The sequence below is a fragment of the Ambystoma mexicanum genome, chromosome 11 (assembly GCF_040938575.1).
Source record: "Ambystoma mexicanum isolate Mex_15411 chromosome 11, UKY_AmexF1_1, whole genome shotgun sequence".
Lineage (NCBI taxonomy): Eukaryota > Metazoa > Chordata > Amphibia > Caudata > Ambystomatidae > Ambystoma > Ambystoma mexicanum.
Genome location: NC_090934.1, coordinates 779,299,744 through 779,326,770, shown reverse-complemented (window position 1 = coordinate 779,326,770; position 27,027 = coordinate 779,299,744). Strand labels below are relative to the sequence as shown.

Here is a 27,027-nt window from a genome sequence, read left to right as displayed (position 1 = left end):
TTTCCAAATGTTGCCTCCTTCTAGTACCTACTGTAGTGAATCAGGGTGAGCATCAGTAAATGAGGGTGTTTACGGAGTGAATTCTTTGCATCCAAACATGGACTACAATCTTGCCCCATACAAAAGAGGAATCCATGCAAAATTTGCTAGCAGTAGGTTCAACGGTGTGGATTTGTATAGCTGTACACGTGACACGCGCACGCACACACCCCTTTATATATAAAGATTATTCTTGACCTAGGAAACTGAGGGCACCATCTCAAAATGTGTGGTAAAATTAATTGAGACAGACTGTGAGACTAGCAAAAACCCAGTACACTAGCTTAAAGTGTAATTATCCTTATTGCCAAAATAATGTGCAATCACATTGTGTCTGGTTTAATCGGGCAGTTGCATCGGATGCCCCCCCCCTTTCTCTAATTACCCTTTTTGTTGCTGTGTCTTTCCCTGTCCTAGTCTGCCATATTTATATTCCTTATACGTATTGTCACTTCACAGTAACCTAATTGATCTTCCCCCAGATTGGACAAGAAAACCACTTGTCAGAACATTACTTGTCTCATAAATTATCATACTTGCTTTGAACATTAATTGGTTGGTACATGTGCCAATGGCCCTGATTCATGGAATATGTGCGCCGAAAAAACAGGATTTGTGCGCCATTCTGCCCGCAAATCCCCATTTGTTAAACTGGGATTTGCGGGCAGAATGGCGCACAAATCCCGTTTTTTTGGCGCAAATATTCCATGAATCAGGGCCAATAACTCTTAGTGGCCCAATTTGCTAATTTTCTAGCAGGAGCACCCTTGTCCCTGATTTGTGAAGACCTAAGAGAGCGGTGGCAACCTTTGGCCAGTAGACTAATCTGGCTAGGGCGGATGGGAGATGTAGGCCGAAACATCTGTCCAGGCAAAAAATAAGCGGTACATCATCGCAATTCACTATACAATAAATCATTACTTTTCATTGATTTGATTTCAGTCAAGATGAGTGAGGGGGCAGTGTATCTAGCTGGGAAGATTTAACAGGAAGTCTCATTGTTGCAATCGGGAATTGGTGGATCAAAAGGAGGGCAGGCATAAAGCAGCTTAAACATCACATTAAAGATATTGGAATATTGAACCTAATTAACAAATTAAATCTTAAATTAAAAAATTGGTCCAGAAGATATGTGCTAAGCTTTACCAGAGAGATGCAGAGGTTATGCTTTAATCTTTTTGTGCAAAAATGTGGGAAACATTTTGCGTCTTGGTCATTCCATGCATGCCATTCAAGGCAGTTTACAAACGAGTGCTGTAGCGGAAGAAGACTGGGCTAAGCACATAAACTCGATATTCCCCAGGTAATTTAGATGGAGAAAGGAACTGTCCCAAATACGTTTTGAGGATGTCGAGGTTACCTTTGAAAGAGTGTTTGAGGCCATTACATTGGCTAGTAATTCTAAGGCCCCCGGACTTGATTTCTTATTGAATAAACTCTTTAAAGCTGATCCAATTACTTGAGTTATAGTATTGTCTCTGCTTTTTGAGGATGTCATTCGGAAGGGTTGGTTCCCTGCTACATGGAATACCGCCTTTGTTATCCCTATTTATTTTTTATTATTTATTTAATTTTTTAAAGGGGTCTCAGTTTCAATGCCAAAAATTATCGGCCCATTACTTTACTCAATGCGGACATCAAAATATTTGCATCCATAACTTTTGTTCATGTTGAGAAATGGGCGTTTGAAACAGGGCGTCTAACATCCACTCAAACAGGCTCCAGAAAGCATCAAAGCGCGAATATTAATGGGTTTGTTTTGAAATACTGCCAAGAACCTGCTTGGTATGATTATTATTTTTGTGGCCACAGTTGATTTGGCTTCTGCCTTGTATCCTGTAGTAATTTATGGCAGAAACATAAGTGGGCTATACCTGAGGGTCTTCTGAAAATGATCATTGCCATTGTGAGACGGGCATGGCCAAATGACTGTATATCATGGTTATCGCGGTATAGGTTTAACTAGTCTTAACAAATATTTTCTTAAAATGTCATAAATTGTCAGATTTATCATCACAAACAAAACCAGGCACCCCTTTTCAACATACTTTCCACTGAAATGCCACCCGAGGAGGAGGAGGAGGAGGAGGAGGAGGAGGAGGAGGAGGAGGAGGAGACTGTCAAAGCAAACTTAATAGCTTTTCTTAAGTGGTCATTTAGGCTTTTAGCCCCCCCACTGGTGAAGATGAACATGTTGGCATCTTGATAATCTGCATGCCACAGATCAATGGAGGCTGATGGTAGTATGCGCTTGTGCTCATCCACAACGTACACTTGCAAACTCATCAGAGTCTCCAGACCTTGCCTCTCGAGAGCGAGCTGCACCACACTAGCCAATGCTCTTATGTCAAGACTAGATTATTGTAATGCCCTGTACTCAGGAGCTAACAAAATTCAAAGACTGCAGAACAATGCTCTGAGGGCAGCACTGAACATCCCCCCACAGAGAACATATAACCGAATTCAGGAAAGAGGTAAACTGGCTGAAAATAACGGACAGAATTCTCTTCAAAACAGCATCCCTCACCTCCAAATGTTTGAACAATTTAGCACCTCCATGCCTGATGGATAAAATTACTAGAACAGCCACCCGCCCTACGAGATCTACTAACTCATATATGTTGGAGATTCCTAGGTTCAAACGCTTGACAGCAGGAGGATCTAGCTTCCCTGTTAAAGCGGCACAGTGCTGGAACAAATTACCAGCTGACCTCAGACTAGAACAACCCTACCCCAAATTCCGACGTAAGATACTCAATTGGCTACACACCGACACCCAATGAATTATATTCCTATCTATCCAGCCTCAACACGACCCTCTGCTTCCACCTAACTACACCGTAGCCTGGCTAACTATCCACGCACACTCGTCTGCTTTGTCATACTTGTATGTAATATGGACATATGCCAATGTAGACATGCAAGGTGGCTTATACATATGTCTATACGTAGGTGTGTATATACTGTTATTCACGATAATGCTTCCTTTGACTTACCAAGACTATGGCTTTTGTAATTAATGTATCTTGCTCTGATTGCAATTACTGCTCTATGTATTGCTACCTTTTGTACTGTAACTAAGTTTTAAGATTCCTTGTCTCCTCTTTGCACCCGTCTACCCAAGAGCTTGGTGCGCATTACCAAACAAATAAACTCTCTCTTTACGTTACAGCCTTTAGTTTACTTGCGGGCCAAAAGGTGTTCAATAATCACAGACATGTTACCCTTTGGTATGGCAGCAGGGAATACCTGCAGAGATGAGTGAATTTTGCGGTGTGACTTGTATTTAAATTCAATGATCAAACCAGGGAAGTCCCCCATTGTCATATGTTTAGAAAACATTATCCATTATAAATATATAAACCCCAATGCCGCCAACCCAAAGTAAATCCTTTTCCTTCTTGGCACTGTATTTATTCTTCCTATTGCTAACATTGATTTTGTCGGGCACGTGTAGTTTACGGAATGGCATTAAACTACTTGTACCAAAAAAAGAACTTTATTTTTTACCTTGCCTTTTTGCATTTGAAGTTCTTTAACTTACCATTAAGTCAACGCTTTCTAGTTAATTTACGAATACACAGGCATGATTTTCCAGCTATAGCAAGGTATAATTTTGAAACTTGTCTCTGCACATATTTAGCTAATCCTCCCGGAATCTAAGGAGGCTGCAGAATTGGTCTTTCATGGCGCTCACTCGTTGATCGCCTTGAATGAAAGAGTGACTAGTGGAAGTGTTATAATGCACATTTTGATCAATGAGCTTGCTGCTCAGTCACAGGTCATCACTTTGAAAATTGGCTCGACTTGCATTTTCTTTGGAACCACTTGTAATACATGTTCATTTACCTTCTTAAAGATGGTGGCAAAAAGAAAAACTTTGAAAATGACAAAGTTAAAATACATATCGGCACAAATATGGCCTAGACCACCACCTCACCACAGCCCCATCATTACCGTTTTCCCCAGGTCTGAGTGCATTAGGACCCTTGTGATGCGAGTTCAGAGGGAGGAATGCTTTCATGGGTGGTGTCACAAATCGAGAATAGACATAAGAAATATTTCACCCCCATTGCTCTGGATACTTCTAATTGAATGTGGAATCTGTCCTGCCTGCTGGAGTCCAGTGCCATATGCAGAAGGCAGGTAGGTAAAGGATCAAGCGAAGCAACGACTCTAGTGCCAATGTGCAAATCTACACCGAGGACAGTGGGGGGGCAGTTTATTTACTAGCAGAAAGCACTGATGGGCCCAGTGTTCACACAGCCTACAGCAGGGTCGGACTGGGGCATAAAATTGTCTCGGGCACCAACATAAAAGTGGCCCACAGTTGCAAATGGGAATTAATTCCTTTTGGAACACTGTTTGAATAGTACCCAAGGGGGAGATTTTTGATAAAATGTGATGCTGAATAAGTATTCTTTTAAATGTACAATTTGTAACAGTGGTCAAAAGTATTAGCTGCATAGTGAAGTCACTCATCAAACTGGCCCACTTGGGCCAGAAAAATGTCCCACAAAAGCATTTTGTGTTTTTTGGTTCGGCCATGGGCCTATTGTCCTAAAGGCCAGTCCATGCCTGGTCTACAGAGCTAAAGTTGTTTGTGGACATGCATCAGAAGGACACCCAGTTCATTCCCCCCTTTGAATTCGGGGATGTGTAGTTCCCCATCTTTCAAATTGGTGGGAAAATTACAAATCCCAGAATTCTAAGCTAAAACAGAACTGGATGGTTATCCGTTCCATGACCATGAGAAACTTAAGTTCCTTGAATCTAAACTTTGGGGAGAGTAATTCAATATGCATGACTAAACTGGCCGCCCTTTTTTTTTTTTTTTTTTTACAATTTGCACAGCCAGAGCAAGAGCTGTTCCAATATGTGTTTGCTCAGTGCAGTAGGACCTTAACTTACTGAACTAATGGCACATGATGCCGGGCCAGGCTGAATCGATACATTTCTGCTCCTGCTGGCCGAGTGGTTGCTAAGCAAAGTGCTTCTGGCTCCACTGTTTTGCAAGTCACGAACGTTTTATTACATTTGTTTACATATGAACAAAAGGAAAAATAAAATGCTCACTTTCAGTTCAGGCCCTCCGCTCACCCTCATGATGTGCCTGTGGTCTTGCTAATTGCAAATTGAAAATCGGGACAATCACCATAGAAGATCTGACCTGTAGCACGGAGCAGCATGTGAAGACGTTTAAAATCTGTGTGCTGCCTTTCAAATAATGCCTGAAACAAAATAACTTTGTTCTAGTTTGCCCATGAAATCCAGGCCTGGCAGAGTCTATGAACTGGAGTCTCTGGTATGCTTATAGAGCCAGTCAGCTCATCGTTACCAGCTTTGCATGGGGAACACACAGGTTCAGGCACTAGGCAGCTTTCAACACAATTTGCGCAAAGTCGGCTGATCTTTGAACCGACTCTACTGATCACAGAGAAAGAGCGGTCAAAGCAGCAAAGCTGCATTTACTAATGTGGCCTCACTTTCCCTATGCTTTTGTCTGCAAAGCAAGGCCCCCTTGGCAGATGGTACATCCAACAGTGCAAGACCAAGACTGCGCACCACTTGCTTACTGCAGCCTTTCCAAATCAGATCAGATTGTAAAGCACACTTAACGGTTTCAACGGTATACCGGTATAAACAACGTGACGGTTATTGTTCAATTAAGTTGTTCACTGTATCTTTAAAGGTATAGTGTTATACCGTTACATCCCTAGGCAGGAGAAATCCCTACTTATTAAAGAAAACTAAGGGAAGTCTGTGTCAAAAACCTATGCTTCTTTTCACATTTAAAGAAAATGTGGTGTGGGATTTTAGCCAACAGAATAATGTCCAAAAGTAAAGTCTCTGCTGTTCTTAGCTCAAAGTCCTTCTTGGGGTTCCCTTCCCCAAGTTCAATACAGTATAGTTCACAAAAGGCCTTGAGGTTCCCTTCCCCAAGATAGCATTTCTTAGTTCTGTCCACTCCCAGTGTTCCCTTCCCCAAGTTCAATAGTGTGTAGTTCACACAAAAGGATATCTTGAGGTCCCTTCCCCAAGGTTTCACTGCAGCACTTGTACTGCTTTTGCCTGTTTAATGTTCAATACAAGAAAACAATAGGTCTACTTGACCACCTTCTGACTTGCTTTGCCAAAGGTTACCCAGTTCCTCGGGAATCATTTCCAATGTCTTTTGCCTGATGTCCTTTAGGGCTCTCTTGTCTAGGCGCAGTTGTCAGACCACACGGTCCACCCATCACAGGTCACGCAACCATGAGTTCCCTCAACCTTGTTTGGCTCCTTTTTAGACTCTTCAGCCTCGGGCTACTAATTGCACACACTTGTATTCACTTTGGTTAGTGTGACACTCTACTGTTACTGTAACACTTTTGTATTTGTATTTTTCTTTACCATAGATTTATGGGCCTTTCTCACACTGATGGATAGAATACTTAAATGATGGTTCAATATTCCACATGCTTTTGTTTTGCCCACAATTAGGTTTTTGCACAATCTGACATTCGGTAACTCCAAATGTTTACTTGGCATTCATCGTGCCGTGATCTTGTTCAAATACCACTTTGTATTCAGTTCGATGTTGTAAATGCTTAATTAGTAGTTTCAGTTTGGTATTCAATGTAGTGTTCAAATAACACTTTCCGTTCAAGTTAGTGTTCTGGATATTTAATTTAGTTTCAATTCGGTATTCAAAATGCTTAATTAGTTGCAGTTTAGTTCAGTATTTAATATAGTTCACTTTTATTTGGACTGTTACTTGCCTCCGGTCCCAAGAGCACTTTGGTCTCCCTGTGTCCTCTGACACTCGCTGGTGCTTTGTGTTTTCCCGGTGGCTGCTCCTGTTTCTCTCGCTCCCCTTCTCCAGAGCGGGGAAATCAGACAGCCACATTAGTTGGGCACGTCCCGACTGCTTACTTTGCCATAGACACAGACTGCGTCTCGTGCTCCCGGTTGCCTTTGCAGCCCCCGCTGCCTCTGGGTACCGACACAGGTGGCATCTCTCTCGCTGATGTCCCAACTCCAACATAGCGGGGTCTCCTCCACAACACGGTGGGTCTGGTTCTCCTTCGGTTTTATACACCTGAGCCCTATTAAGGGTCCTCGGGTGTGAGTTGTTGGCTTGTCTTGCCTGACCATACTTGGTCCAATTAATGGGACATACCTGACTTTCAGTCTTGGATATCTTCCTATCCCTCTTCTTCGTCTAAGTACTATAGTGTTGTTTGTAAGTGCAAGTGTGTGTTACTCCTAGTTGCTTCTTCCTCTTCTCAGTACTTGGTGAGTACTTACAGGGGCAAACAGGGCATGATTGGAAATAGCCAATGAGGGTTGAGGGAAGGGGGTGGGTAAGTCAGTGTTAGGAAAGGGGGAGGGGATACGATGTCTCATCCAAGGATATCCCACTCCCAGTCCCCATATCACCTCCACCCAGGTGATCCTCCCTCGCTTGCCCTTCCCCAGGGTCAGGATCCAAGAGCAATGGGTTTTCAGCTGCCTTTCCCAGGTCACCTGCGCAGAGGATCCAGGGGGGAATAGTAGAGAGAATACCCTCCGGTTTCTCGCACCATGCATGATATTTCTAATGTACAGGTCGGATTAAATCAAGATGGCAAATAGAAAGATCGCTACGCAGAACGGTTTCAGACAGGGATGCATTTTGGACACCTGTCTCTTCAATGTATATGTTTGAGACATGGGGAATTGTATTGATCGATCTTCTGTGAGCTATGTATTAAATATTGTAGGCTTTGGAAGACAGTTTTTGACATATGTTTGCAGTTTCCTGTTTCAGAGAACCTATCTTGCTTTAGAACTCCTTAGCTTGCAATTTAAGTGAATGGCTATGTATGGATTCAGCTGCCCACTTTTGCTTACAGAGCAAGTTTTAGTATGTTGCATAGCCTAGGAACAGCTACGAGAGAGTAAATTGATGCCATGGCCGGAGTGCAAATTTAGCCAGGGCCAAAGACCTTTTGTTAGAATGCACTAGCTGTGAAATGTATAAAGGCTCTCCTTTGAATGGGGGAGAGCAGACATAGCTAAAGAAAGGGCAGGTGGTTCCCATGGCAAAATTGTGCGGCCCTGTGGAAATAGCTGCAGCTATATAATAAAACCTTTTTCTTCGAGAGTAAAAACAAATTCTGCTTCAGTTGTTTCATTTTGCCTTAAAAGTATTTTCTGAGAACAGGTGGGAATACAAATAAGTATTTTACCACACTTCTTTTGTCTCCCCTAAACTGAGTTCATGGCATCCAATCTGGTTGGTTTATGCAGACTATTTTATTTTTGTAGATCAGATGCCAGTGGGCTTGCAGCGATTAAAATCATTTGAGCGTTATGCCTCTGCCAATTCATTAAGTGAATGCAGGAAAAACAAAGATGTTGTCCCTTGTGGCAGGTAAAAGAATTCTGGATTATTATTGGCACTTTGAAGGTGTAAAACTTGAAATAGTTAATAACCTTACTTATCCGGGGTCTCCATCGCAGGTAGACCAGGGAAAATGCTCATCAAGGCCTATCTGCAACATAAAACAATGGAACTAGCTAGCCAGATTCAATTTATTAGTAGCAAATTCTGCACATTTTCATACGTCTACGTTCCCTTGTTTTAGTATTAGGTGGGGAAGGTAGTCCCAAAGATTACCTATGGTATTGAAATATTGCAGATATGGGCCTTGGATATGTTTGATACATTTGAGAGTTTAGTCTGCTGTAGTGTTCTGGGTATTCCAAAAGCAGTCCCATCCATTGTTTTGATTAGGTCTTACCTCCTTAAGAACTAATGTGGTATGGTACTATGGCTTTTTTAATAAGATTGTAAATCCATATTCTAATACTCTGTATGTGTAATTCAATAGGATGGTTTTTATGCTTGTACCTGCTATGAATGTATTTGTAGATGTTTGTGATGTTTTAAAAGACTTACATACGAGCATAAATGATCTACGAGATTACCTAAAAAAGGTCAAACTCTCCCTGGACAAGTGGGACTGGTCTGCTACAGAAGATGGATTTCATGAATCTCCTTCAATGTATCAGTTGGTTCATGAGCACAAGTGTTTGGGAGTACTGGCCCCAAAGGCTAGATTACTGTATACTATATTTTGCTGGAACTTGTTCCTAACTAAAGATCTTCTTTTCAGATATAAGAAGATTGAGACCCAGGATGCTTACTTTAGGCTTTGCAAAAGTGGGAATGAATTAGAAACTTTGAAGCACATTGTCGCTTTAAGCCCCAATCTCTTAGATTCAGTCCCTTTATCTAGGCCCTTTTTATAATGATCTGATGATGCCTGATAGGTTTTGGAGGAAGTCCCTTGGTAGGGGCTCTTCTTCACTGGCTTTGGCTGTATTGGGATTTTTAAAATGTTGTTTTTTATTATATATTGTACTTAACTGTTGGTACTTTTCCCGGAAGAATTGTAAAATTGTTGTATTTCTAAATAGTGATTTTATTTGTGTATAAGGTTGAAACACTGTTTTAGCCAAGATACAATAAATAAAAAAAGATGAGCATGTTTATTATTCTGTGCATCAAGCTCCAGAACATCACAGAGCCTATACGAAGGAAAGCAGAGATCCAGGCTGCAGGCTGACCCCAATGCTTTCTTGTAAGGAGCACTTTGGCCGACAGACCTGCAGATAAGAGTGACTGCTCTGTAGGAGCTTGTCTCAGTCTTCTGCTGTCTTGGGAGGGAGCTGCTGTCAGGATGGTACTTAATGAGTTAACCCTTCCCTGATCTGTCCTTCCTTCCTCCTCTGTTCCCCAGCATTTTCCCATTTCATTACTTTTTTGCTCACTGTTATACCCTTTATTGATTTTCTTCCCCTCTTGTTCACTTCTCTTTTATCCACCAGACTCGACTTCTTCATGTCCACCTACCCATAATTCTTCAGTTCCTCTTCTTTAATCTATTCCTTTCTCATGCCTCTTGCTTCCTAAATCAATTGTCTTCTAATTTGCCTCTTTTCTCTGCACACATTCCGCTCAGACTGCAATGTCCTTAGATATGGTAGGCTTTCATGTGTGCATGCAAAGGCATTTGTGTGCCTGCATGTGTAGTGTATGTATGTGAAAGGCCGAGTGTGTTCCTGTTCTGTGCTTTTGGAAAGTGCACGTACACCCGAGGGCATCTTGGCGCTATAAGCCCTGCAGATACACCCAGCAGCGGTCAGTCATTCTAGAGGGAGGTTTTTAGAGGGCACCTAAACTGGAGATGGTCCTCTGTGGCCCTAAGAGAAGGCGCTAGTGTATTCCAAAGTCTGGCCACGGTCACAGAAAACGCCTGGTTGCCAGTCCTAGAGAGCCTCGAACATGGAGCAGAAATGAGATTAGAATCCTGAGGGCGCAGAGAGTGCCCACGGATGTTAGACCGAAACTAAAGTTCTAAGTATTCAGCACCCTAGCCATAAAGGCCCAGTGAATTATGCACAGTGACTTGAAATCAATCTGTTTAGACACAGAAAGCCTTTGCAGAGACAGCAGCAGTGGGAAAATGTGAGATCCATAGGGAGCGCCAGTAGCGACTTGAGCTGCCAGATTCTGAAGGAGTTGCATACAGTGAGTCAAATACAGAGTTTGGGCTAAAAAAAGGGAGTTGGCGATAGTCTGACTCAAAACAAGAGAAGCAACCACCGGGGCATAGAAACGAGGGGGAAGAAATGGCAAGACCTTGCAAAGGACCCTTAGTTGGAAATTACCAATTTAACAAATGGAGCTAACCTTAGCCTCTGTAGAAAGGGAAGAAGAGATTTTAAAGCCCAGATCTTAAGGCAGGCACATGTATAGGAAGAGGACCCAGAGCAGAATGCTGAATGAAGGTGTCCACAAAGAGGTGGCAAAAGGGTGGGCCAACCTGCAGTACCTCCGTCTTGTCCCCATTTAACTTTAGCCAGTTGTCGCTCATCCAACAACCCACAGCCTCCAAACAGCCCCTAAACTGATGTGTCGGGCTGAGAGAATAAGTCGCGCAATAATCTGTGTATCGGCATAGGAGTAGCAACTGAGGCCATGTGAGTGGATGAGCTCAACAATAGGCTGAATATGTTGCTTATGTTTATAGATTTGTATTGCGCAACCCGCTACCTGAGGACTTAAGGGGCGCAGACAGAAGAGACAAACACAACAGAGAGCAAAGTCTAAAGAATCTGAGGGAATAATGCACTTGCACGGATGAATTATATCAGTGGGCAACGTAAACTAGTGGAATAGTAGGGTCTTCAGTTTTTCCTTGAAGGCTTCAGTAGATTCAATAATTCTAATATCTGGCGGCAGGGCATTCCATGCTGCTGGAGCTGCGGAACGTAATGCTCTATTCAGTGTTTTGGCCAACTTGCAGCGAGGGATGTTTAATACATTTGTATTATTTGATCCAAGTGATCTAGTGTGGGGTTTCTTTTTTATTGCTTCCATTAAATATAGAGGCATTTGACCTTTAAGACATTTATGAGGCATTATATAGATGTTAAAATAGGGGACAAGGCAGAGTCCTAGGTGACCCCACAAGAGCGCAAAAAAGTCAGAAAAGATGCGAGCCAAGACCGGACTGGGCAAGATGGTCCGGCCGAGGCCAGGCGGCCCATTGGGAGGGAGTGGTTAAACTTATTGAATGCGACTGAAAGGTCTAATAAAATGGGAGCACCAGTTCCCCCGCCCCTGATCGGACATCCGGGCCAGATCATACTTCAAAGACAAAGCATCGTTCACAGAGACCAAGCATCCATCACTGAGACCAAGACACTCTCCGTACCACGGCCAGGTTGAACACCAGACTGACAGGGGTTGAAGAAATTAGAATTTTCCATGAAAGAACTGAGCAGAGGAAAGATCAGTGATTCCAAAAGCTTGATAGAGAAAGGGAGAAGGTATTTCGGTTTAAATTTTGCTGGGTTGGAAGGGTTTAAGGAAGGTTTTGTTCAGAAAGGGATTGCCATTGCCTACTTCAGACCAACGGGAATGTAGCCAGATGAGCGTGAAGAATTCATTGCCCGGGTAACTCAAGATGCAACTGCAGGCATGTTGTCTTTAAGGACGTCTAAAGGAATAGGGTTATCGGGGGTGGAGGGGAAGCTGATTTGAGTTTCAACTTAGCGGCTAAGATATCTTCTGAATTAGGAAAGGAGGACCAAGAATGCATAGACATGGCATGCATGGACACTGAGTGGAATGTTCCTGTTCCCAATCCGGAAGACTAGATTATAGTGGGAATATTCTCAATCTTGTGAGGAAAATAAATAAATAAAATCGGAGAGAATTGCAAAGTGTTTAGGATAGAACAGCACCTGCTAAAGGAGTAAAATTAGATAACAAACACACCTCTGGTTGGTTAAGGGCACCTTTTAACTTAGTGTAGAAGGTGTGCTTAGCATCCCGAATAGCTTTATGAGAGTTTAGTAGATTGCTGCAACAACTTGTCATTCTGGCAGTAGGAAGAGATTTTAGGTCTTTGTTAAACCGCGACTCAGAAGGATGGCCACAAGGCTTAAAAGGATGAAGAGGTGCAAAACAGTCGGCCAGAGATGTAAATGTCTGATTCAGTGACAACAAATCAACTACCTGACCATTAGAGATCTTTTTTTGGCCAGTAAACTCCAGTTGGGTTCATGGAAACCTGCAAAATGGGAGTTGGTCGGACAACCCGCGTCTCGTAAAAATGGGACGATCGGATGGTCCGTCCAAATTTAGAAAGCTGGGGAAATGGTGGTTAGTGAGTCGGCAGAGAAAATAAAATTGGCCCAGCAGAAGAGTGGACTCCACAACCCGTTGTTTGAGACTCAAATTGGATATGGCTGCAAACAACTATGTGAAACCAGGAGTGATAGGAACATTGAATCTAAGATTGAAATCCCCCACAATCAATACGTTCGCAAATTTTAGATGGAGGTTAGCTGCAAGATCTAAAAACGAATCACAAAAAAGTGAATTGAAAAAAGTGAATTGGGACACGAAGGGCGATAAACAATTAAATTTGTACCGAAATAGAACCTTAAACGGTCACACAGACCAAGGGAGCCTCTTGATATTGTGCGAGAAAGGTAGTGACGTTACCATCCACTGAACTGTAGATCAGGGCTACCCTTCCTCCAGAATGAATAGAGGACCGGTCAAAGCGGATAATGGCATAACCAGCAGTAAGGGCTTGAGCAATCGCTGGGCCACAGGAATGCCTGAGGCAGGTTTCGGTCGTGCAAACCAAGTCGGGCAAATCAGATATCAGATCATGAAAGGCTGCTGAGTGTGAATCTTTGGTGTGCATGCATGTGAAAGGTGTGCGTGTGCCTGAAAATCTGCTACATGTGAAAGGCTGGGTGTGCATCTGTAAGGCGGAGGTCTTTGCATGCAAAAGTCTGCATTGCTCGGGCAAAGCTGCAGTGCCATGGTGTGTGTTGTTGCATTATTGTACATGTTACCATTGGGCACCATCTTAATTTAATGACTGCACCAAAAGCTAAGATTATGGTTATCCCTACTATTGCAAGGTTCTATAGTCCGGACCTAGCGTGCAAGGAATAGGCTAATCTTTATTTAAAATGAATGTACATGCCATATGGTAGGCACTTGATCGAAAAAGTGCATGGTGACATTTGCCTTTCATACTAAACGTGAACTTTGCTTTACATTCCATTGAAAGTTTCCAGGTTAACAATGTGTGAGGCTATGCGAAAAAATAAATGAAGCCTACCCTAATTTGCATATGTGTTGACATCACTGGAAGTGATTCCACAAAAAATGACCTATGTAGTTTTTGATACTGATGGTAAATTGCATTACAAAAAGTTTCTATAAATAAGCAGACAACGTTTCATGTGCAGACTAACCAGTGGAATTATCATTATAATATATGAAGCAGTATCTCGCAGGAGCTTTTTTTGTATACATGTGAACTGAATAGATTCTCATTTTGGCAGATAACACATAGTGAAATAAAAGTATTTGCCAAGAATCACACATTGTAGTTAATTGGGAAGCCAGGATTTAAGACCAGTCTGCAACATAAGGCATTTTAGCAAATATCTTGCCAGCTTTTATTGGTAGAAATAGTTAGGTTTTAAAGAATACTCTTTGTAGATTTGTCTTGAAACTTGCAAAAGAAATCGCCCAAGCTGGACAAATATATAAATCCATATAGAAATATTATAAGAACAAATTCTATGGTCGCAGGTTAATGTTCCCATTCTAGAATGCAAAGTAATTTGAAGCTAAAAACATCCATGAGTTTGCGTTGGACATGCATCAAAAGGTATTGTATGATAAGGCCACCTTCTTATAGTCATTGTTTGACAGACTCATGCTTGCTGTCACATATCATGTGAAAGAAAAGTGAAGTGTACACCTGTTTGAAATGATGGTTCATCAGTGAGCCATCACTGATGAGGAGCTTCCCACTTAAATGCTGTGCCGATAACATAGTATGTTAAGTATTTGTGAGGCCCTAGTGGAAGCCCTGTTGAATTTGCAAGGGTTGAGGGGGTGCTGTTGTGTGTGACGAAGATGGCGGCATAAAAGAGAAGCTCTGGTGCATGGCGAGACAGCTGGGCTTCTACACGCACATTCGGATATCATAAATATCCTTTTGGAGTTTCTTCGATGGAGGAGCGGCTGTGGCACATATTTATGCAGCACGTTGTATATAAACAACTCCTGAAACTGCGGCGGCTGCCTGGGTTTACGGACCACCTGCTGGCACGCTCCGTGCCTTCTATGATATGACCGCCTGAGACGGCCGCAGGCCAAAGAAACGCTCCGACCCTTGTGTGAGGCTTGGATTCCCGGTGCTTTACACTGCTGGTGTGGTGCAGCGGCGGGCACCCCTACAGCTCCTGGTGCTGGTACCTAGCTCCTCCTCAGTGGCCGTGCTCTGCCCGGCCTGTGAACGATGCTGCAAAACATCTCCTTGGCTCCGGCCTGCAGCCCTGGTGAGGCGCGGACAGGCGCCGGCACTGCCTGCGACAGCCCGGATAGCAGCCAGTACTCCCCGAATATCGTGACATACGGGTGCTGAGGACCTTCGGTTGCCGGCTGCTTCCTATCCCCTGCGGTGAGTCCTGAGGGGCCTGGCGGTGTGTGGGTGCGGCCGAGTGCTTGCAGCCTATTAACTTACTTTCCATCTTGTGGCTGAGAGGCCCTGGGGTCAGTGGAGGCCCCGGGAGCGCAGATCATTACGGCGCCCTGCACCCAGCTCATTGTGTAAGTGTGCAATTTAAAGTTATTGCTGGGGAAGTTTCTAGGACACCTTGGATAAGCGTGCTGAACGCTTGACGTGCTCTTGCTGCCTGCAACGTGTGCCTGATTAGTGGGGACTGCGGTGCCCTCTGGGTGAAGCAGGGCCCCCATTAGTACCCCACCACCATCTGAGAAACAATGACACGACAGCAATAACACTGATGCACATAACCTACTAGGGGACACATCCCCCGCTGTTAATGCCCTGACTCTGGTTATATATCACCCAACACCCCTGGACAGGAGTTAACAACTATTCAAGATTACTAAATTGCAGGCTTTGTGCCTTCTACCCTTTGTTAACTGAAAGAATGAACTGGCGGGACCCCTCAGGCGCCATGTGACTGAAACATGCTTGAAGTCAAGGCTGAGTGCACTCCTCATATGTATGGCTAAAATATCCTAAAAGTATCCAGGCTACAGCTCTAGGATATCGTGCAGGCATTCCTTGGCAGGGCGGGGCTCACTACTAATCAGACCCACTGGGAATAACTGGCCAGTGTAACACTTGCCTCTCCCAACACACACAGGGTGCCCTGTGCTGCGGAGGTCGAAACTGTGGTTGTGTGGTGCGGGATGCACCATTCAGACTCTCTACCCTGCGGTGAGGGACCCATGGGACTGGTGCCCTTATCTACAAACCTTAACACTGCACGCAAGCCTAAAACACGCAGCCTCACTTCCTGCTTTAAGGGGGAGTCACAGGAGTCCCCCACTGTTGACAGTGTGGCGACTGGTCCCCGCTGGGCGCCCTGACAACCACGCTGTTGGCCTAGGTACACCGGGCCCAATTGATCTTCAATACTAGGCGGCACACTGCGGATTCCAGTTGGCCGAGACAACAGCATATGAATCAGCCACACCTGTCGCCTACCAGGAAGATCCTAATTAATTGAATACTAGAAACAAAGTGCCTGACATCAAGGGCGAAGCATCCCGCCGCCCCAGTCTACACAAGTCATCTTGCTGGCGACGGAGGCTCAGAGTAATCGCAGGAAATGGCAACACAGCTGTACGCTACTACAGTCGGGTCTCCCCTACCCCTATTGCACTGGTGGGTGTCATTACTGGCCTAAAATAAAATGCTTGGGTCAGATCTTGTACTGGGTCTCAATCGGCACTCGACATGACCACTGGCAACACAATGAGATGACGTCCGGAAAGAAGCACAGCTCTATCAACATGTTCGCTAAGACTACGCCCAAGTTGGTCGAGAGAGAAGAAAGCACAAGTGAATCATCCGGGGGAGGGGGAGGGGTGCTGAGCACCAGGAACCCAGTGAACTTCAACACATGATGGAGTACATGCCAAAGGGGTTCACCACACTGCACTCAAAGCTAGATGGCATGAGCGGTACAATCTGCTCCATCAAAGCCTGGATGGATAAAACCAAGACTTACATCAGAGGTTGAGAACAGGGCGGGCACATCTGAAAGATGCCATGACCACACTCGGATCAGATGTCACCGCGCTCTCAAAACAAGTACAGATCGTCAGCAAATAGAATGAGGACCTAGAAGCAAGGTCTTGAGAATCATTGTAATACCGGAAGAGAATATAGAGGGACCGATGGAAGACTTTGTGGAGCAAACACTGATGACGCTACTTGACAACACGAAAATGTTGTCACAATTCGCCATCGAGTGGGCACACTGCACGCTAGCCCCGAAGCCCAAATCTGGCGCCCCTCCCGATAATTGCTCGCGTACTGAATTACCTTGACAGGGATGCTCTGCTCCGCACAGCGAGGGCGAAGGGGGAGCTGCTTCTAGGCTAAAGTAGGGTCCATCTCTATTCGGCGCAGGTCATTCCTAGTATCCAAGTAGAGGCTTTGTGAGCGCAACATAAAATATGCCATGCGCTGCTCTATCCTACTTGAGGAAGCCGTGCGGTTTGTAGATGAACACTTCCTGGGATGACTGGCATGGGTCATCGTGCCCCTTCTGAATTTCACCAGCTAACCCTTATTGAAATACTGGAACTAATGGCTATTATATATATATATTGCGCTCGTACACAAGTGTTTCAGAGCGCGACAAGGCAAGGGAGGGGAACAGGGGAGAACAAAACAATGCTCTTACTAGGCCCAGTGACATTGTGAACGTGACATTGAGAACACGCAAGTGCATGGGGGAGGGGAAAAGTGCATGGAAGGGTGGAGAAGTGGAAAGTGTGGAGCAAAGGAGAAAAAGATTAATAATAAATAAATAATTAAGGCAACAAACAGTGGTAGTGCAGCAGCAATTGGCAAGTTCTGGGTTTAAGGCAGCAGACAGGGTAGGTCTAAGTGCAGGAAGAAAAAAAGGGGAGGCTGTATGGGTACAGATACAGACCCCTGTGCAAGGGGTGGCCCAGAGGCAGTGAGGGCGGGTGGCAGGGTGAGCAGCTACCTGGGCCCGGACGACCGAGGGTGGTGAGGTGCACAGTGCCAAGAGAGAACAGATTAGAGGGGGAGCGAAGGCAGAAGCAGAGGAAGGTCTTGAGGTGCTTCCGGAGCTGGTTCTCCTCAAGTTTGAGTGGCAGTGAGGCTGTTCCAGAGGGAGGACCCAGCCGAGGACAGAGATCTACCCCCAGCTCGTTTCTTTGAAAAACAACTGACCCTGAGGGAGTTGGAGGTAGAGGATCGAAGAGCACGAGAGGGGAGGTATTTGCGGGGGGATAGCTGAAGGTATTTTGGACCCAGGCCCCAGAAAGCCTTGTGGCCAATGCAGAGGGTTTTGAATTTAATCCTTGCATCCACTGGGAGCCAATGGAGAGATTTCAGAACTGGAGAGATACGATCCCAGGGCTTGAGGCCAAGGACAAGTCTCGCAGTCCTGTTCTGGATTAGTTGCAGAGGGCGGAGAGTAGAGGCAGGTAGATTTAGAAAGCGGCTGTTACAATAGTCCAACCTGGAGAGAACAAGGGCTTGGGAGACCATGAGCTTCTGGGGGAAGGAGAGGAAAGGAAGAGTACCTCTGAGGAGGTGCAGTAGGAAGTTTGACTTTTTAGAGACAGCAGACATGTGGGCGGAGAAGGAAAGTGTGGAGTCCGATGACCCTGAGGTTCTTAGCCTCGCAGGAGGGCCAGGGGAGGCTGGCCAGAGAGTGAGGGGAAAGGATGGTGGAGGAGTGCAGATGAGAAGGATCTCTGTCTTGCTGGCATTCAGACAAAGATCATTGGCGGAACACCAATCTTGAATGGCAGTTAGGCAATCGGAGATGAGAGAGGAAGAGTAGGTGGCCGAGGGCAGCCTGAAAATGAGTTGTCAGAGTAGCACTGGAAATTTGAGCAGAAAGTGGCAATGCAGTGGGCGAGAGTTGCCAGGTATTGGTTGAAAAGCCAGGGCGAGAGGTTAGACCCCTGGGGAACATCACAGGTAGAGAGGAAGATAGATGATAGGAAGGACCCAAGTTGGACCTGGGAAGGTCGATCAGAGAGGAAAGAGGTCAGCCAGGCCAGAGCCTGATCAGTGATACCCAGGTTATCACAGAGATGGTTGAGCAGGATGGTATGGTTGATTGTCGAAGGCAGAGGAGAGATCGAGGAGGATGGGGACAGAGGGAATGTTAGTTAAGGTTGGAGAGCAGATCTTCACGGATGTTCAGGAGAGCAGTTTTGTGCTTCTGGCAACTCTGAAGCCAGACTGGTGGTCATGGAGACAGCTAACCGAATTGGAGTGAAGGTTAAGCTGAGAGATGGCCAACTTTTCCAGCAGTTTGCCCAGAAAGGGAGTAATGGAAATTGGGCGATAGTTAGCCGGACAAGAAGGATCCTGTGTCGTGGCCGATAATACTTAAACGTCTTAATATGCCCTGCAGTTCAGCTAATACCCAGGCTGCCAGATAGCCGGAAGCATAACTCTTAATGTCAATAATAAGCTTTGAAGCCAGCTGCGCCGCACCGTGAGCAGTCGGCACACAGCCCCCCCCTATGCGATGTTGCAAACGTAGTTGGGATGTTCACAGCGGGGTTATCATCCCTCTGATTGGGAGGGGTGTTGGGGTAAAAATATGCAAAAAATGTTTGACATGTTCTTATGTATCAATAACAACCACAATACAAACATGGAAAATGTACTTGGATATTTGGTGAATAGCACAATGGCAACCTACTGTCACATTGAGTGCAGACCGGATGGGAGTTGATCCAATACACCTTGTAAGTTGGAATGTACGGGGACTGGGTAACCCGATAAAGAAGAGGCGCCTACAGCTATATCTAGAATGACATAAAGTAGATTATTTTTCTACAGGAGACATACGCACTTACACAATGCTGCAATGCATTTGCCAGGACCTGGGGCCCACAGCGGTATTACACCACATACTAGACCCAATGCAGGGGGGTGTTATGACTCTTGTTCACAAATCCACCCATTATACTCATATAAAATGCCCACTGTATCCGGCGGGGCGTTACATCTTGCTGCATGGGAAGATATGAGGCCAGGATGTTATACTACTAAACACATACGGCCCCAACATTGACAAACCAGAGTTTTAGAGATGCTCGAATTGCTTGCCCAATACCCTTTAATCCCCACCCTCTGAGGTTGTTATTTCAATATTATAATGGACCACACCCTCGATAGATCTGGTTCTCAGCCCTGGCAGCCGACCAAGGCAGCTCAGGTGCTACAGGAAGGACTCGAGGAGCTGGGCCTTGTAGATGCCTGGAGGGTTCTGAATCTGGGGCCATGACAGTACTCGTACTACTCCACGGTTCACGACTCACATTCACAAATAGAAATGTGGCATATCTCGAATATACTAGTCGCTTGCTTGAACGGGGCCGAAATACTGCCTAGAACGTACTCGGACCATTCCCCCGTAACAATGCGGTTATTGTTGGGCGGTACCCCTGCTACTAGTAGGTAGTGGAAGTTTAAACCACAATCTTTATTAGACCCTGTCTTTAGGATTGAAATAACGGAACGTATAGACAAATACTTTGAACTAAACGGAGGCACAGTATAGACACAGGCTACTCTTTGGGAAGCCTTCAAGGTATATATCCGTGGGGTAGCCCTGTCAACCGAGACTGGAATATTTAAATGTATACACAGAGATCTGCAACGTAGTAAGACCCAACTACGCAGGTTAGAGCACACACTAGAGACGGATCCCAGTAATCGTACTCTAGGTGAGATAAAGAAGGAACTTGATCTTTTTTGGGAACACGCGGACAGGGAGCTGAAGTTCCTTGACTGCCCTATGCCAGCAAGGAAATATGGTGAGGGCGAACGCCCTGGCAGTCTGCTTGCTAGGGTAGTCTGCCAGTCCTGGGGTAGTCGGCATGTCCCTGCTATACTGGGCACATCCGGAACATTTGTCCACACCACTGCTGGTGTGGGTCAGGAATTTTACACCTATTCAGAGTTATATGCCAGTACTGACACAATGGGCCTCATTCCGACCCTGGCGTTAACCAAGGCGCTATTAGCGCCTTGGTTGACGCCGTTATCTTTCCGACTCCGCCATGGTGAATGGCAGAATTACCGCCCCATTCCAAGGTTGGCGGGGTCGGTAATTCCCCATTCACCATGGGCCCTTCCCCATTCCCATTTTTGCCCCATAGGGCTCAATGGGAATGGGGAAGGTGCTAATTACGGCACCGTAAATTACGGTGCTGTAATTGGCTCCAAGGTCCCTTTGCGGGTTGGTTTTTTAACGCCTGCAAAAAGCAGGTGTTAAGTTCCAACCAGCAAAAGGAACTCGGAATAGGGCGGTAAGGGTTTAACGGCACCGGTCTCGTTATCGGTGACCGTTAACCCTTACCGCCCGACTCGGAATGAGGCCCAATGACCCTCCCAAGAATGAAATGAATATCTGGACGATGTACCGCTGATGTCGCTTTCCGATGACGCCAGTGGCTCTAGATAGTCCCATTACCCCGGAGGAGGTATCCCGTGCAATAGATGAATTTCTTGCTGGCAACGCTAGATTTTTACAAGCACTTCAAGTCTCGTCTTGTTCTGGAGCTGTGGACAGAGGCCCTCTCACCGGGGGTGCTTCCACCCCACCCCCCCACACTGCGCGAGCAGTGATCACGATCCTGCTTAAACCCCCAGAGCAACGTGGCTCCTATCGACCCCTCTCTCATTAACTCTGACATTAACATTTTTGCTACGGTGTTGGCCCTTCGCCTAGGTCCCTACATGACACCCATAATACAGCCAGATCAATCTGGATTTGTCCCTGGCCGCTCCACAGCATTAAATCTGAGGTGCCTATTCAATATCTTTGCACAAATTGACCCCGGGGCACAAGCTGTAGCTACGGCCATTGACATACAAAAGGCCTTTGACTCTGTCTTGGCAGTTAATGTGGGCGGTGCTTGAAAAATATAATTTTGGGCCGCAATTCATTTCATGAATCGTATTACTGTATGCGCAACCTGTGGCCAGGGTAAATGTTAATGGCACCTTATCACCTCCAATTCAAATTTGTGGTGGAACTAGGCAGGGCTGCCCATTCTCACAGCTGTTATTTGATATGGTTATTGAGCCTTTAGCGGATGCCATCCGCAGTAAACTCATAGGGGTATCAGACTCAGCGGAGAGTCGGAAATCTTTTCACTGTACGCAGATGCTGCGTTATTTATACGCAACCATATCGGGAACCTAGCACCAAGACTGTACTCGGTCCACAAGTTCAGAACTATGTCAGACTACGAGCCAACTGTACAAACGAGGAATTGTTTCCGCTCACTGACTCGCCAGACCCCCGCCGGATCTGATGGGTTTCATTTGGTCAGCGTCTGAAAAAAAAATACTTGGGAGTAATTGTCACGCGTCAGAGAGCCTCCATATATGCTTGTAACCTTGGCGACTACCTGCCACAATTGCACACTAAGTTCTGCAGGTCGAGTTGCACTTCTTAAAATGTTGATTCTCCCTAAACTGCAATATTACTTCGTCAGTGTGCCAATATGGCCCGGTGCAGTGTTCTTCGAGGCACTGCGGAAGGCTGTAAACGGCATGTGGCACGCCTGTGCAGTCTGGCTCAAGTGGGACGGGCCAGACCTTATGACAAAGTGGGCCTTGCTGTCCCTAACTTTGAGCTGTACTGGGTGGCGGCGTAAGCACACTATGCTGCCTACTGGTTTGACGGAGAAGCGCAACACCCTCACTTAAAATTAGAAAGACATGCTGCCGACACCCGGGATGTGCGTTCACGAGTACTGCCACCATGCAACAGAGGGAGCATAGACATCGACCTGGTCGCTACGACGATTTTAGCGTGGGACAAAATATGGAAGATGGCGAATAACCCCAGACCATATCAGAGGCCGGCCCTATGGAATTTTTTTCGATCATTCCCCACTGTAAGTAAAGCAGAGGCACAGCAGTGGGCTCGAGATGTATACGTGGTGGTGGGTGATATGTTCAACATGGGTTACTTTGTAGAAAGTCGAGACTTAATTAAACCCTGTTTAAAATAATCTGTGCAATGGTTGCAGTAAGCTGGGCTCCGGCGCGCTATTAAACACTCTGAGCACATTCCCAATACAACCGCCAGACGAACCAGTGTTCGACACCATAATGAGTACTGGTAGCCAGACTATACGGGGCCCTGCAAGATCGTGGATGGAAGCCCCTGGTCAAACTGAGTCGTGGTCAAGTGATCTGGGGGAACAGATTACAGACGAAGGTTGGGAGTCTGTGCCGGCAAACCCGTGAAGTATCCTACATTACGAAGTTTTGGTTAATCTAATACAAAGTATTGCAATGTTTCCACTACACCCCTGTCCGGCTACATGGATTTTTCACACACACAACCGACCACGTGCCCCAGATGTCACGCTAACGAGGCAAATTACATACGTATGCTGAGGAGCTGTCCAAAATTAGAGTACTGGGTTGGTGTCTGCAAGACCATGTCAGGTATATTAAATACTGAAATAAGCCCTTTCCCTTATACCCGTTTGTTTCATCAATTTGAAAATGTGCGGGGTAGTCTACGCAAACTGGTGGGGTCTATGTATGTTACTAGCAGTCCGTTGAATTTTGCTGCTATTGCTCCGCCCGGTCTGCCCAACTGTTCCCCAATTTTTCAGAGCAGCGACAGTCATCAGACATGGAGGAACAATGGCCTGCTTTACAGCCCATGAACAGTTGACCTAGGGACATATGGCCCCCGTACCGTGGTTACCCCGTGTCCACCCAGACATGCTCAGAAAATACAGATGACTTATCTGCAATAATGTATGATGCCTACCCTTTGATAACTGTTCCACCCATTGCTCTGTCTGCATCTGGTATAAGCACTGTTATGCCTAAGTTTATGTGCAATGTTAGTCGAAGGTCGTAATGTCAAACGCGTTTTCTTAAATAAAGGTTTTAAAAAAGAATTTGCAAGGGTAGCGGTGTCGAACACATGTCCAACAAAAGGCATCCTCTCATAGCACCAGTTGTGAAGCAAGCCTGCGAAGCCCCTAGAGCCTCTGCTGCCATACAGGGGGCACATGTCTTGCTCTGGCCTTACTGAAAATAAGGCTATGCAAATTTGCTAATTGTAGGCCCGGAGGATAGCTCAGGGGCAAGGTGTTTGTCTTGGAAGCAAGACAACGCATAGCAACACAGGTTCGAATACCATGCTCCTGCTTAGAAACTGGTCCCCGTTATTAAACAACAATTCTAATTATATACATTGCATTGTTAATCAATTTTTACTTAGCAGTCGCGACTAATCAGTTTTGCATGAATAATTTGACTTGCTGGAGAGCCACATGCTGCCCACAACTGTCCCGACAGACAGGCTGGGTAACTGATTACAGGCAAAATGACAAAACCTCTCTTGTCCCGTTGCATTCTCACTAGGGGCATTTTTAATCTGTCCTGGTTTGATGGTTTGAGGTGAGTCAACGTTCCTGGAGACAAACCTATTTTGCAGATAAAGGGTTTAACACATACCACATTTGACTTTAGGATCAGTTTGTCATGAATATTGCGAGTTCTCAGTATATGCTCGTTTTGAATTAGATTACCCTGTCTGTCCTACTGTGCTTCTCAAAGTTAAATCGGTACTATCTTGGTAAATGCACTCACTTGATTAAGGCTAAAAATGTGTCAACTTAGTTGTACGTCTCGTCTTTGTGACGTTAACTACCTCTAACCTCTGAACATTTGAAAACGCGAGGTGAACAGGCTTTTGGACATGCTATGTTTATTATGAAAATGCATGTTAGACAATTTGTGGATGAAGATCACAATTCAATCGCACATCTTTGTTTCATTTACAGATTACTGTTTCCATTCTGTAACGCTTGCGTCTTATTTTCGAACTCCCTTAATCTGTGTGCATCCTGTTTACTAACAAAAACACAATAGGCTTGGATTGATTTGTTTCATAAGTAATGGTTTAACAACCCTCCTTTGATTTCCTTTTAACTTCTTGTCTTACTACTAGTTTGCCCTTTCACCATTTTATAATGATGCGCTATGTATGCCCTTTATTCTGTGAAGTCTCTCTGCTTCATCTAGCCACAGGATCTGCCATAAGTCTTCTGGGATAAGCTGGGAGCTCCGTGATCGAGCTGCTGCTCCTACTACCAACATTTCTAGCATTTGGAACCATTGCAGGATCGAAATTGGGATTTGTTGAAGCAGCTACTGGGTATCGGGCATAGCCAGTTTGGCAGGAGCTGCCTTTGGGCAACCAGGAGCTAGTACGTAGTGCACAGCAAATCTAACTTTGCACCAGCGGTTAACTCTACCGTTTTGTCCATTTTATTTTTCTCGAATATGCTCTAAATGTCCCTTAGGTTTTTTTTCTTCAGTATCCGGTTTATATACATTCCCAAACATACACAGTTAATGTCACATAGCTAGGTTTGTTTGGCACCACCTGCCACAGGATTCAAAAGTAGCTCCTGGTAGCTGTTAGTTTCAAGCGAACAGGCTCCCCTTGGCTATAAATGGGAGCTAAATGGTTCCCAGCAATTTTGGTTTACTTCTTGCGATTAGCATGGTGCTCAATGCTTGGGTCTGATATTTATTGGTGAATAAATGGCATGTAGGTGTGCAATCTGGATACCCTGCATTTTAGAACACAAAATAATTTACGGGCTGGGAGTCTAGCTCTCCACACAGGTAAACCCGAAAAGGGAGTCGCCAAGCGGTCCTCTTTGCTGTGTTAAAACCTTATGTATTTGCAATCACTGGGAGATCTGATGAGTCAAACGTGGGTACTCCAATCTCCTTTGGCAGTAGCCATTGTAGAACGAAATATGACTTTTCTCCTCTTTGTGACTTGGCTTGTTTGTTTCTTTGACAGAATGGGGCAATGATCAACAGAGGAACATGGATGGAGCGTTCCTTGGAGAGATCGGCCAACCTTTGTCTTGATGTCCTTAACCGTGCTAAGAGACGACAGGTGAATTGGCCAGCTGAATGCCATGTAGCGAAATTTAGAAACCAAGATTCTGGCTGGTATGATGACCACCAGGGAATGAGGTTGCAGCAAGATGAGGTTAGTCTTCAAAAAACGCATTTGAGTATTGTGGACTAAAATTACATGACTGTCGCAATCTTTTCTTATTGTTGATTACTGTAAGGAATATTTATCTTATTGATATGAAGATCACGCTATGAACTTTATAAGTAGAATTGTGTAGTTTTCTAATGGATTCTTTGTTTACATATTTTACTAACCCATTTTTTTATCCCCTTGAAATAAAAAAGGTTTTCATTTTGAAATAAAGATATGGTAATAGTTCACTTCCCATTTCAAAGGTAAATACCTCCTTCTCAACAGTACACAGAACACTGTAAGATCATGATCACATCATCACAGAACACAGGCTAAGCCTGCGACTATCAACTGTGCTAGTTCTGTTTGCCCCTCTGCCGCCCCGCGCATTCCGCTCTCTCACCGGCCCTCCCCTTCACTCCATAGGGTCCTGGTGTGCCTGCTACTGCTCGTGGACTCAGCGTTGGGCCCTCCCGGTGCCTCCTTTCGTCTCACCCTCCCTGTGTCCGGGTGGAGACGGGCCGGCCTTAAGTGTCTTGCCTGCCATGCGGAGGTGCCTCCTCGTCGGCCCCTCCTTCTCCTCACCAGTCCGGTTGAGCCTGTGACCGTGCCTCGGATCCTCTACCTCCCATTTCAAGACGCAACGGGGCGGCACTGGGTGTCCCCTCTGCGGCACTTCGCTCAACAGCCCTCTTCTCCTCTACGCGGAACCCTGGGGCCTGATCAAGACAACCAGCCACCCCAGAAGTAAAGAGCAACATTTACTACTTCTACCACTGCACTACCTGCGCCGGCGGCATCCCCTTGGACCTCCACGCATCCGATTCTGCCCTGGGAGCCCCTCTCCTTGGATCGGGGCTTGGATGCTGCTGCCATACACAAAGCCAGCAACTGGCCAACCTTGAGAGCTCTCCTGGCCGACGTGCTCCACACAGCCCTTGGAGCCCTCTTCTTCATACAGAGTACGGTCCCTCCTCATCCACACGCTGGGTTCCGGTGGTCCTGCTTCACTGCTTATGCCCCCGCTGTACTACGCTGGGTCCGACCTTGCCTGGACAGTTCTGTGTATCCACTCTGCAGACTCACAGCGCTACACCCTCTGTGTCTATCTCCATTCTGTGGGTCCCGTCCCCAGATCAGACTTGGTCCTGCCCCCTCAACGGCCCCCTTCTCCACTACGTAGAACCCTTGTGTGCCTCCAGCTACACCTGACACCAGCTTTAAGACCTCCTGTATGTCCACCTTCCCAACTATTGTCCTTTGACTCCTGGGTTGTGGTAGCGCTCTTCATTCTACTTTGACTCTACCACC

General features: G+C 45.6%; 1 protein-coding gene across 6 annotated transcripts in view; it reads left to right on the top strand.

Annotated features, from left to right (window-relative positions):
• The window catches only part of AKIP1 (A-kinase interacting protein 1), a 275,624-nt gene that overhangs the window by 68,600 nt on the left and 179,997 nt on the right, over positions 1-27,027 (top strand). For all 6 annotated transcript variants that reach the window (XM_069623698.1, XM_069623700.1, XM_069623697.1 and 3 more), the window contains exon 2: positions 25,522-25,716. In XM_069623698.1, the coding sequence (XP_069479799.1) occupies positions 25,531-25,716 (186 nt within the window). In that variant the 5' untranslated portion in view covers positions 25,522-25,530. The remainder of the gene's footprint in view (positions 1-25,521; positions 25,717-27,027) is intronic.